Below are 13,103 nucleotides of genomic sequence, written 5' to 3' on the forward strand. Positions count from 1 at the left end.
CCCCGTGCAAATGTTGTCACACTGCACGCTGGTTTGTTTGTCTGCTCGACACAGCAATATTTATGCAATGGGGCTGATTCATCACCCTGCAGCAGCCGTGCTGGCAGCTGCCGGCGTGATGCCTGTCCCTGTGCTGGATGCACGGCAGCTGGAGCCGGACCCAAATATCCTGTGATCCTCCCCAGCAGGTGCAGCCGAGGGCGGTTTTGGGGAGAGGGTTAAGGCTGGGATCGCTCGGGGCCCGCCGCTGCAGGAAGCCGCATTGTGTGCTGGCTTTAAACAGGAGGTTTGGGAGATCAGTGCTGGATCAGAAAACAGGGACTTGGGAGGAACAAACACTCGCTGCTTCAGAAGGGCGGTGATTTCCTTTTGGGTAAACACGTCATTAATCTAAGGGAGCACATTCTTTTCCATCAAAAGATAAGGGATTCGGATTGCATTTCTCAGGGCTTGGTCTTTTCAGATTGTTTTAACTGTGGCTTTCACTCCTTCAATTACAGACTTTATATAATCTCTCATTTTGGGTTTGCCGGCCTTATTATGGGTGCAGAGAAGGTCTCGGACAAGGGAACTCCTTTCCTCCTTCCTTTAAAAATACTCTGATCCTTCTCCCCATCTACTTCTTGCCAATTTTTTTTTTAATTTTTTTAAGTAAAACCTTTCTGCTTCTTGTTCCTTGCAACTCTGACGCATTTGAAGTGCATTTTTGTTACTTGTCCTAGTTTATGAAGCTGGCTTTCCAAGAAGCCGGGGATAAAAGGAGCTGATTTGTGCACCAGGAGCAGCAAACCTGCTACGGCCCTGCTGCTCGCATTGCTGAGCTGCTCATGCTCTGGGGATGCCTCTTGCCATGGCCTGGGGAGATGCCAACTGTGGCATCCAGCTTAATTTTCAGCTGATGCCATCCCAAAGTGTGGTGGGACACCACTTTTTTCACTCACGCTGTCCCTAGGGCTGTGTGGTTTCTTCGAGCTGGGATTTTTGTTCAGTGAGCCCAGTTTCACAGGAGCAGCAGGGCGAAGGAAACTCTTCTGATGGCAGATTTGTCAAACGGGAACTTAGAGATGAAATTATGGTGTTAAGGCCTTAATAGCCATGCTTTTAGCTCAGTATAATCATTGACCTGCAAGCATCCAAAGCCAACTGCCCAAAATCCCCCAAGTTTGGGGAGAGGCAGAGTTGGGGCTATAAGAGACTGGGGGCTCTGGGATAGACAGACGTGACTGCCATTGTCCCACCAGGCCAGGTGGGACCCATGGGAGATGCCAAAAAGGGCTACCCAAATTTGGTGCATTTGGGCCCGTGAGTACATCAGTCCCCTGGTACCAGTCAGGAGGTAGGGCTGCCAATCTCTTCCCCATCTACCTCCAGCTCACCCCACTGCTGGTCTTTCAGCTGAAACTTGTATGTCCAAACAAGAAGCAGGAGATGTCCTGAAAAAATGTTGCAGCATTTTTGTATCTCTGTGAGTTCAGAGAAGTTCTGTTCATTCTCTGAACCTGCCAGCACAGTTCTGCCTCTTACAGTGCTCTGCTTTCCTGACTCGCCCTCGTAAGAGGGCTGGGGATGATCTGGTGAAAATCTGTTCCTGCATCTCACCAACTTGAGTTTCAGCCCACAGCAAGGTGTTGCAGTGAATAGTTAGCACGGAAAAAAACTACTGTTTCTGTCCTCTGTCCACCTGCAGCGCTGCTTCCCTGTCGCTGTTTTCCTTCCCAACCTTTCTGTATTTCCCCTGTGCCTCTTTGCCTCCATCTGTCCTGCGCCAGGCTGGCAGCAGCAGGGCAATGCCTGGGGGTACAGATGGTGGCGTTGGACTTACTGGGAAAAAAAGATGGTGTGGTTTCTGCTTACTTGGCAGGTTGCTTGGTGTCGGCATGCGGTGGACCTCGGGAGCTGGAAATGGAGCTCAGTGGCTGCAGAGGCTTTGGAAGGGAGTCTGAGATCTGATTGTTAATGCAGTTGTTAAAAAAGCCCAAACACAGGAAGCCAAATGTGTGCACAGAGGGATGCGGAGAGGTGGGGCTTGGTGCTGCGCCACTTTGATTTTTATTATTTCTTCATTCTGTTGGGAAAGGTAATTAAAGCATTACTCATCACCCCTGTGCCCTCTTCATGCCTTGTCTATGATATGGCAAAAACATTCAGAGCTGGTGCCACTGAGGATCCTGAGCTGCTTGTTGCCTCAGGCAAATTACATTTTTGTGTACTCGTAGCTCAGGACTTGGGTGACGTTTATGGGTTTGCATCCACCTCTTCACATCCGCTGTTTCTAGGTGTGTGACCGATCCTGTGTGTCTTGCAACTGTGCTTGGAGGTGCTGAAAATCCTGGTGGTGGTGGTTTGACGTCTAAGTGTTAAAGCTGGGCATGTCATTCACCAAGGGTAATGATGCTGCTGTTCTTGTGTGACTGGCAGTGGGTAGTGAGTGTGGTTTAGTGACCACCAGACCATGCAGGGACAAACTTCTGCAGGTAGGGAAGAATTAGTGCTGCAAGGGAGAGAATTTCAGTCCTCTGCTGTAGAGTGCTTTGACATATTGATGTGTACAGAAATTAATTTGGTTTAGGCCACCCAACGGTCATCTGATTGAGCACAACTTCTGAGAGCTACCAGCCTGACAGGGCTTGACTTGCCCAAGGGGGAGTTCACAGCCCATAAATCCTGGGCTTGTGCCTTGCCCTCTGTTAAGTTTGGAGGAAAACTATATGAACTTGGTGCTGGCAAGGAGTTGTGAAGCTTTGTCTGACTGTGAAGGTCTGTGTTCAGCTGCAAGGCTGGGCTGTGGGGTCAGCCCCTGCCTCCTCCATGCTGATGTGCCCAGGTATCTCCAGCAGCCACACCAGGCTCGCTCTGGGAGGATGCTTGGGCTGGGGCCACCTCAGTGGTGACCCAGGGGAATGGTTGGACTTTGGAGCTTGTGCCAAAAGGGTTTAGAGATGGAAGGAGAAGCCACTCTTTGTGGCTTTTCAGATGGGAACGTGTGGGCCTATTTATTTAGGAAAAGAAAAAATACCCCAGCACTTCAAGCCTTCAGCATCCACCTTCATAATTAAACCCCTAATCACAAGCAGAGCGCAGTACGTGACTCTTCTGGGAGCTGTTTCTTAAGGTAGCTTTCCATTTTGCATTATTTCGCTCCATGCTCAGGCCTGCCTACATGCCAGGGTTTACTTAACCTTAAGCTGGTGAACAGGCTTATTGAATTTGGCCAGGACTTGTCTAATCCGTAATGAGCTGCAGGTTGCCTGAGGCTTGATGTCGAGGCAGTCCTGCATGTATTTGTGTAAGGGGCTGGCCCAGCATTGTCACCCCTGCACCATCAGCATGCTTGTGCCCTGCTCTTTCTCCAGCCTCTTGACATCCTGCTCTGAAGCCTGGGGCTTTGTGGAGGGGTCGCCCGCAAAGGTGTGTCCTGAGGGATGGAAACCTGCTCAGATACTTTCATCCATGGGGAGAGAGGCAGTGGGGAGGGAAAATGCAGCAAGAAAAGCCCAAAACCCAGCTGGGTTGGAGAGAGGATGCAGCTGTCTCCATGCAGGACTCCCTGATGGCTTCATGGAGCTTGGGGGGTGGAGGACATTCATCCTGGAAAGTCTCCCATCTGGAATGTCCTGGGTGTGTTTTTTCTTGTTTCCTTTTTTTTTTTTTTTTTTTTTCCCTCCTCTGGTTTACTATCTCATTTTAATAAGGGCAACGGGAAGGATTCTAGGTGAGGTCCTTACTACAAACAAAGCGTGCCAGAAATGGGTAGCTTAGCAAATATAGTATATTGTAAGGAGATCCAAAGAATGTGCTTAAATTTGGATTGAGTTGGCTGGAAAGGGTTGTGTCTGTGAAGGTTTTTGTCTAAAGATATGAAAAAAGAAATCAAAAAATGATGGAACATCTTACATTGACCTTTCAATGAAGCATTGTGCCTTGGAAATGCTGAAATGTTTCATCTAGATTCAAAATCCGACTTTTTTTTCTTTACCGTGCAGTGACATTTTTCATTTAAAATAGACCTGAGATATCATCTTTTTTTTTTTTTTTCCTTTTAGAAAAAAAGAAAAGAGGAAGATAAAAATCAAAGAAAAATTAGAATTCCAGAATGAAAACAAATGTTTTGGGATTGAGCAAAGTAATTTGACTTGAACCAAAGCAAAGCTTTTTAGTGTCTTAATTTGTCAAAGGTCGCAGAAATAATTCAGATGTTGGTTTAAGTCAATTTTTTCCCCTTTGTTTATTTACTTCAGCTCAGCCACTTGAGAAATCCATTATTTGCCTGCTTCTTATTGAGTATCTAATGATGAAAATAAATTGTTACCACTCTTTACTACTCTTTTCCCATAAGACTGACACAGCACAGAAGAAGAACCAGATTCTTTTCCTTCTAGCATGACACTGGGAAGATTGTTTATAGCACTTCAGCTCCATCCCTCCACAAACCAGCAGGGATCAGGCTCATTAAGGGCAGGATTTAGAGTCTGTGGGGTCGCATAAATTAACTGAGAGCAAAACTTGTCAGACACAAATTTTGTCCTGAGTGATGCAGGAGGAATCTGGCTCAGATCTCACATACCCAGCAGCTAGGTGGAGGGAAAAGATCCCCTTGCAGGAATTAAAAAAATGGTCGTGCCTTGTTCGAGATCAGAGATCCAAATATAGACCCTATCGCGCTTCCTTCCCTCCTCCTTCCGAAGCGCGGCCTTTTGAAGTGCACTTTAAATGGGATGTGGATAATTGACTCCATGAACACCCGAGTGAGTGCTCTGTTGGTTTAACCGATTGGTCTCAGTTGCTGATTCCTGTTTTGTTTTGGATGATTTTCAGCCCAATTGCCCCGTCAGCTACAATTAGGACCATTGATAGGACAGCCGAAAGGTCACCCATGGCTCACAGCAGCAGCCAGGAGCTATTCCCCCTGTGGTGTTCTCAGCTCCGAGGTCGTGTGTGTCGACGGTCGGCTCAAATTGATGGTCATTGCCAGCCGGGGCATAAAACTGATCAAAAGGGACATAGGGGGACTGTTTTACAGGAGGATAATTGACTGAGAAATGAGGTCGTCGTAAGATGTAACATTTGGATGAACTTTTCTTTAATGAGACGAGAAAGCTCCTGATTCTGTATAAAGGGGAAATTTTGAACTGCTGGGCTTCCTCCATCCCGCCAAAGCCGCGAGAAAAGGAAATAGAAGTGGGACAGAGCAGTGCGTGTATCCTGTGACTTCTGCAATAAATCTCTTGCTGTCACGGTAGAGTAACATCTGCCATTGTTTGGGGCTTTGTGCATATAAACAGACAGTCTCTGCCATCCAAGACTTATACTTGGAGGAATAAAATATATATGGAATTACATAGACCCCAAAACCACTTGGAAGACCCCAGTCGGAGACGGTCCACTTGCAAAGGAGGAGGTTGTGTGTGGTGAGGTTGTGCAAGGTTTTGGTTTGGTGGTGTTTGGTATTCTCCTTAACTGAGGGAAAAGAGAATATACTTATGAAATAGGCAGATGACTGCAAGCTGGGAAGGGTTTGCAAGCAGCCGGGCTGATAGGATCAGACTTCCAGGTGACCTTGCACAAACTGTGGGAGTGGTGTGAAAAGAAACATTTGTGGTTTGGTCAAGGCAAACAAGGCTTTGCAGCCTGGCAGAAATGATGGACCGTGCCAGTGTGGGATGGGGACTGTTCCAAGTAGGTGAAAGGGCACTACAAAGAAAATGCAGGTAACTTGTGGGCCAGGCAAGAAACAGAGCATGAACTTCAAATGGGGTGATTTTGGCTAGACTCTTTGGTTAGACTCCGGAGTCCGCTTCACAGGGGATTTTTAAGACTGTTGGGCAAATTTTTATGAAGAGAGACATAGTGACAGTCAGTGCTGCTCTGAAGCATGGGTTGGAGGTCTGCCTATATCCCTGATTCCTCAGGGTGAGATGAATATTTTCCCCACCCCTATTATTCTAATAACAAAACGTTACCGTTGCTGTGAGGATCATGTGAAGAATTGTTTGATCGTAGACCAACATTTTCCTCAAGCAGCTTGATGGAAGTTCTGCAGCTGTGGGTGCAGATTCCAGGGAAGTCTGTAGGAACATCATCTGAAAAAGGGAGTTTGGGTCTGGTCTTGCAGGAATGTACAACGTACACAAATTCCCCCTTTATTTCTACAGAAGCTGCACTTTATGCAGACTTCCACAAGGCCCAGAGGTCAGGGTGATGCACTGAGTGTATTCCTTTTAAATCTTGTCTGTGCCTTGTTCTTGTGAAGATTGCTGGTGCTGTTAAAAAGCCGAGCAGCAGGAGACCTTTTCTATCAGTGTGTTTCCATCCATGTTTGGGTAACACAATGAATGCAGATGTAGGAAACTTTTGATTATCTATAGGATTTTTCTGTGGCAACTTCAAAGCTCTGCGGTTAGTTATATTCTGAGGCTTTAAATGGATATGTAGTGTGTTCAGAAATCTTATTTAATTTTCCGGTTTAATCTATTGTCCAAACATCGTTAATGTTGTCTTTGAGGCGTGGGATAGCTTTGATGGAGTCTTTTTTTTAATTTCTGGCTGTCACCCCGCACAGCCATAAACAACATCCTGCCTGCTAATGAGAAAATTCAAGTTAATGCAGTCACATGTCTTGTGGAAATAGATTGGGGTGGCTGGAATTAAAAAGAAACCAGCTCTGCTCACCTCCCCCCGCAGCTAGCACTAGCATTTGGAGCTCTGACAGGGAGGAGAAATTTCCACAAATGAAGATACGCCATTGCAAAGCAGCATTACCAGCTGAAAATGAAAGTATTTCATAGATGTATCTTTAATTCTTTAATCTCCTCTTGTGAGTTATCTTTTCTACTTATAAACATCTAAAACCTTTCCCATTAAATACTGTGTTGGGCTCAAGTGTTCCTGGCAAATTCAGGCTTGTGGAAGCACTTGACTCGTTAAAGCAAGGGAGCGGGGTACACCATTAAATGCATGTGAAGCAGTTCCACGACGTTGCTGTCCTCTCTGTTGCTTCCCCTGCCCTCCCATCTCCTGAAAACGTTTCTGTTTAGGGAGTAAAACCTGTGTATGTGTGTATGACCTCGGAAAAACTTGGTGGAAGTTTGGCGGGGGGCACAGCCCAAGGCAGGCTGGCTTGGTGTTTGCTCTGTGTTGGGCCACATCCCCATGTGCCATGCTAAACATCCATTTGGAAGTGAAGGATTAAAGCGGCATGGGCAAATGAAAATAGATGTTAGCTGATCTCTACAGCAAGTTTTCCTCCATGGAGACGTTTCACAGGCAGGTATCCTGCTTGCTCACAGGCAGGGCTCGATGTGAGGCAGCAGTGCCCATGCTGAGCAGCACCAACCGCTGTGCTCACCATCAACTATGGCCTTCCCTGGCACTTGCACCCATTTAACCACGTTTACCTCTTCCCCCCAGTAAAAAAAAATTGACGTTTGCCATTTCAAACTACCACTGAAAGCAGGTAGTGTGGCCATGCATGGGCAGGCGTGGTGGCTCTGCCACATCCATGTCGTGTCTGAGGCTTTCCTCTCTCCCTCCCTGTGTCTGCAGAGCACGGCTTTGTTGGCTACTCCGAAGAGCTTTTGTTCAACAACACGCTGCCGGACTACAGCCAGGGGGAGTCCTTCTTCACTGTTTTTGGAGTGTTCTTCCCAGCTGCCACAGGTACTGTGAGCTTTATCCTCTCCTTTTCCTCCACAGGCACATCTCCAGATGAGCAGAAGCCTGGGGGGTTTCTGCAGCACCTTTCGGTGAGCACTCAGCCAGAGCAGACTCATGCAGCCGATTCAAAATGTACAGCCTTTCCTGCAAAGCCTCAAATTTTGCACAGTCCTGTCTGGTTTGCTTGAATGTGCTCTGCTTTCTCTCATGTGGCCAGAAACTGTTTCTCAAGTCTGTGAGTTGATCTGATGGTATCACTCCTTTGTTGCCAAGGATTAGGCACTGATCTTGACCAGTGCTTCCAGGCCACAGGATACCAAGCCTTTTTAGTAGTGTCAATCATGATTTATCTTGTTCAATAAGCCTTGTGATTAGATTGTGCTGGACAGGTGGGAAGGGGACAGGAGGGCTTTTCCTCCAGCCTCGCAGCTTGGTTGGTGCTATCACTCAGGATGCTGACTCTCTGCACTGCCTGCTCAGCAGAGCTCACGTTCATTAAGTTTAATTGGATGCTTTTGTGTTATTCCTTCCCTTAAATTAAGAGGAAGATCGATGTCCCCTCTCCACAGCTGGCACTCTGAAGTGGGAATGAAATAGCTATCAGTTGGAGTTACAATACCTTTTGTTGATGCTGGTTTTTAAGCTATAAAAAGTACTGATTATAAGCAGTTTCCATAGTGATGAATCCTTGGATTATAGGATGAATTTGCAGAGGATTAGCTCTAAGCAACTAGCTAAAAGTTGTTAGCAGAATTGCTGCAGTACAGAGAGACAAACTAAAAGGTTTTGTGAAACAGATGAGCTGGAGGAACAATCTGCTACCAGACAAAGTCAGGTATACCTAGAGCAGGATCTCAGATTTTCCTTTGAAATCCTCTCTCTCGATTTACCTGGTTGGCTGTTGCCTCCAGGTAGGCTTTCTTCTGGAAAAAGAGCCTGCATGAACTGTTGGCACCATGGAGAAGTTGGCTGCTGCCCTCTTCCTCATTGTTTTGTCTGGCCCACACGAGTCCCCCAGCCACAAAAAGAAACCTTCCTCATGAGCCCTACCACTGATGCAGGAAAATGGGTTTTTCCAGTTCTCTGATTACAGAAGAAGGAATAGCTATGACAAAGCAGAAAATTGTGATGGTTAACTGTATTAAATGGTTCTCCATCACTGCTAATGCTTGGCTGCTAGGAAGAAGGCCAAAGCTAATAGATATAATTTATTTAAAGTCTTGACAGCCTGATAATTTGTTAGTTAGTGGTAGTAACACCAGTAATACTGTTAAATATTCTCCCAAAATACAGTTTGGGCTGATGTGTAATTACTTTGGTTGCTGCAGAGCTTTTTCTTGTGTTCTTTTTAATTGCTTGGTTATTTAGAGGATTTAAATTGTTCTTTGGAGCAATGGTGCCATATAACACCACCATTGTTGCTGTTCATAGCGCTGCAGTGTTCAGGAACCTCGTGAAAGAAAACACAGTGCTGTGTTAGGTGCTCTACGTGGGAGAACTTGTGATCTGATTAAGAAAGATTAAAAAGGCAGGAGATGGGAGTCGTGACTTCTCTGCTCCAGATCACGGCTGGGATCCCAGTGCAACTTCAGAGGTACTGGGAGTAAAGCTCACATCTCCAAGAGCTGGTGCAATGCCTTATCTTGCATACTTACCTATGCTGGGGCTGCAGAGGGGACAGCAGCTTTTTCAGTGTCCAATGTGCTGCAGCACAGCTGCTTCCCATGGTGTTGTGGGCAAGAGGATGATGCTCCCTGCCTGGAGGCAGCCTCAGCCCCCCAGCAGGACAGGCTGTCTGCAAGGCTCCAGGTGACATGTCAGGGAGGGTTTGGGCAGTGGCATTAAGAGCAGACTAGATAGATGCAATGCAATCTCCAGGCCTCTCCTGCAGGGCAGAAAGAAAAGGAGCGGCAGGAATATGTGAGCGTTGCTGCCTGGCTACACCTCTGGTTTGTGTTCCTGCACCATCCCAAAGTGGTTTCCACATCTGTTGGGACTCCCTTGGTGATGGGGATGCATCAGCAGCAAAATCCTATGCACTAAGCAAGGTGCAACCAAAATTCAGGGAGAGTTTCAGCAGAACAATGTGTTGTTTGGGGGTTTCCTTTGAATGTTTGCTTTGGGTCAAAGTGATTTTTTCAATGTTGTGTTTACCTTTTATTAGTAAATGTTTTGTTTGCTTTTTTTTTTTTTTTAATTTCTAGCATATGCTAGTTTGCAATCTAAGATGCTGTTTTGGTTATTTTTTTAAAAGAATGTAGGAAATTGTGAAACAAGATGTTTAGGTCTTTCTGTGATGAAATGCTTCTCTTTGAAGTGAAACTATTTTGATGTCTTCAGGATAAGCTCTTTAGTCTTCCCTGGAAATTGTTATCTGAATTCAGCTGGTTTAAGTTTGGTCTCTGGGACGCTGAAAAGATACACGTTGTCTATTTCCACCCAAAATAGCTCAAGAAACTATTGAAGAAGATGGCTCAGATTTGCTGGCTTAAATTGGAGACTAACACACTTGCTATGGAGGATGTGAATATACGTTACAGAGATGCTGTGTGTTAACCAGATGTTTTTTTGAGTGTTTGTAAACACCTTAACGTGCATGTTTTGCTGCTGTGTTGTGAAAGGCAGCTCAGCTACCTGTCTAAGCAGGGGGGTTTTGTGGGAAAGGAGGCTCAGGAGCTGCCTGCCCACACCACGCATGCGGTTGCTCAGCAGCCACACAGCTGTCAGTGCAGCAACAAAATGAAGTTAAACATTGCTGTGGTGCAGCAAATGGTTTTCTTTTCTACTAAACCCCCAAGGTGTACCATTTAATGAAAGAAGTGTGTTGTCATGAGATGCGAGAAAGTAAGATGATGTTTGAAGTGGCGTTAGTGGAAAATGTAGTTGTACTGACACCGGTTCTGAAAAATCCCATACTTGGCACTCGCAAAATGACAGCATTTAGAAGATTTAGATTTAGAAGTTTTGAGCTAAGTTATCAGATGATGTAAACTGGCGCAACTCCACTGGAGCCTATGGAGGGGTGCCAGCTTACATCAGTGGAGAATTTGGCCCTTTAAAAAAAAAAAAAAAAAACTAGCTGCAATTCCTATCTCAGATTTTCCATTCTTCATCTCTTGGTGAAGGAAAAAAAAAAACAGAACACAACGCTTTTACGCTTTATAGTGAGTTTGCTGAAAAATGCCATGGGTGTTTGCAGGCAGTCGTATCTGCAGTTGTGAGCCATAGCTGGTAGAGCTGTGGGCCAGAGCTGGTGGAGCTGACGACTGCGTCTAACCTACAACGTAGGTGGTCCCCTCGTGCACGTATCCACTGCCTGGATGACTCCCAGGACAGGATTATGCTGGGAATAGCAGCAATGTACAGACTGTCTCGGCCATAATTTCCTGGCTGAGCTGACCGTGTTTTCATGCTCCCTTGTCCAGAAGCTTTGTCATTATCTGCTGCTCTCTGAGATAATAGCCAGTGTGGAAAATCCAGCCTGCTATCTCGTTGGAACAGAGAGGTGGGTAATTTTCTCCGTGGACAATCCGCAGATAGGATTGCTTGAGTTCAGACAGGATTGGCCGTTTCCTTGGGGGGTAGGTCTGTATCTGGAGAATGAAATGTCCCAGCTTCTTCACTTCATTGAATTTGTAGGGTTTTTTCTTCTCTTGAGTAGCTGAAGTCTCTGGAAACCCTGTTTTTGGCTACTTGCAAGGCAGACTGGTTTGCTGTTTGGCAGGGGGTGACCGAAGCTAGTGCAAGTGGAATCTGTTCGGTTCCTTTTGTCTTTTCACTGAAGAGTGTGGTCATTAGTCTGCTGCTCACAGTGATCTACTCAGCACTGCTTCTTGGCAGCTGACACCCTGTCTGGAAAGTTACTTTTTGGTTGGTGGTGGCGGTGGAAAGGTGGCTTTCCACCAGGGCAGGGATCAATCATCAATCTCAAGGTCCCACTTATGTGGGTTCTGGAGGTCATCTTCTGGCTGCTCCTCAGTATGTGTGGGTCTGTGGGAGGGAGGCAACGAGGTGAACGGGGCTGTGCAGTCATCACTGTACGGGTGACTCACGTGGCTTCAACTTCTTTCGTATTTGGTCCAGAAAACGCCATTTTGGTGTTTCCCCAGTGCTTTGCTGAGCTAAGAGCTTGGATGAGGAAGAGGTGAGTCAAGCTCAAGCTGGAAGATAGAGAAGCGGTGCCAGATGTTTGGGAAACTTGGCCAAGAGGTACATTAGATAAACAGCTGTCCTTCTGACCACAGCTTGCTCCCTTTGGAAGAAAAATTCAGGGCATTCTGCGTTCTCTGCTTTGCCCTTGAAATGCAAAGTAGCTTGTCACCAAAGGGTGCTTTATAGATGCTCTATGTAGCCTGATATTTTTGACTGTTTCCATGGACTTCTGCCTTCCTAGCTTGTCTCACCTCCAGCTAAGGTCATTGTATAACTCGCAAAAAAGGAGCAGTGCTTGAGCCGCGCTTGGAAGCTTTATCCAGGGAAAAGCTCACCAGCTGATGGGCTTTTAGCAGCACTACTCAGATCTATGTCCATGGAGTAGTCTTCCAGGAGAAAATTAACAACTCGTTTTGATTTTTAAAGCCTTCAGTATGGTCCCAGGGATTCAAATCTGGTCTAAATCTGGAAGACAGCTCCTCTGGGAGCAGAGAAGTGCCAGGGGCCCGCAGGGGCTGAGAGCGGCTGCTGGGGCTCTGGCCCTGGGGTGGAGAGGATGACAGAAAGGAATGGCTGCTGGGTGGGCCTGGGATGATCAAGGGGAAGAGAAAAAAAAAAAAAAAGAAATAAAGCTCTGGATCTTTAGCTTGATGTGTTTGGCAACATGTGAGTGCCTTGTGCTCATTAGTGTGCTGTCCTCACAGCAGCATAGTGAGCAGAGGAAGTGTTATGATTCCTATTTAGCACAGATGGGGACATGGGGCTGTGAAAATGCACAGGAAAGCCTGGGATGGAGCAGGCAGTTGAGCCTCTGGTCCCTGATTAGCAACCAAGTGTTTGCTTCCCAGTGGCCATCAATCCGTGGCTGTGCAAGGTCTTTAGAGAAGACGCCCATCGGCTGAGCTGGGTTTGTCCCCTCTGCTGTGGGATGTGTTCCACGGCTCCTGTCCACCCTTTGCTGAGAAAATCCTCCCAAGCAGCAGTCAGTGTTTGACCTTTAATATGCAATTGTTAAATTGACCAGTTGTCCTGGCCTGGAGCTGCAGCCGCTTGCATTTGCAGCCTCAGAGGCTGACTTGATTGCTCCTGTGCCCGGTGAATGGCTGCTGGTGTTGGCAGCCAAGTGACAGCCCTACGTGCTCCCTGCTTTCTGCCTGCGAGTGCCATGCTGTTGGCATCCTCATCCTCATTGCTCTTTGTTACTGGTCTCACCTGAGCTCCCAGCAGGGTCCTGTGGGTGCTGTGGACTGGCACTTAGCCCACGTGGCCTAGTGATGTTCATCCAACATCCAAGGGAT

General features: G+C 46.7%; 1 protein-coding gene across 1 annotated transcript in view; it reads left to right on the top strand.

Annotated features, from left to right (window-relative positions):
- The window catches only part of SLC12A8 (solute carrier family 12 member 8), a 49,158-nt gene that overhangs the window by 17,146 nt on the left and 18,909 nt on the right, over window positions 1-13,103 (top strand). The window contains exon 5 of the mRNA XM_032190041.1: window positions 7,543-7,656. Within this exon, the coding sequence (XP_032045932.1) occupies window positions 7,543-7,656 (114 nt within the window). The remainder of the gene's footprint in view (window positions 1-7,542; window positions 7,657-13,103) is intronic.

This window comes from Aythya fuligula, chromosome 6 (genome assembly GCF_009819795.1).
Source record: "Aythya fuligula isolate bAytFul2 chromosome 6, bAytFul2.pri, whole genome shotgun sequence".
Taxonomy (NCBI): Eukaryota; Metazoa; Chordata; class Aves; order Anseriformes; family Anatidae; genus Aythya; species Aythya fuligula.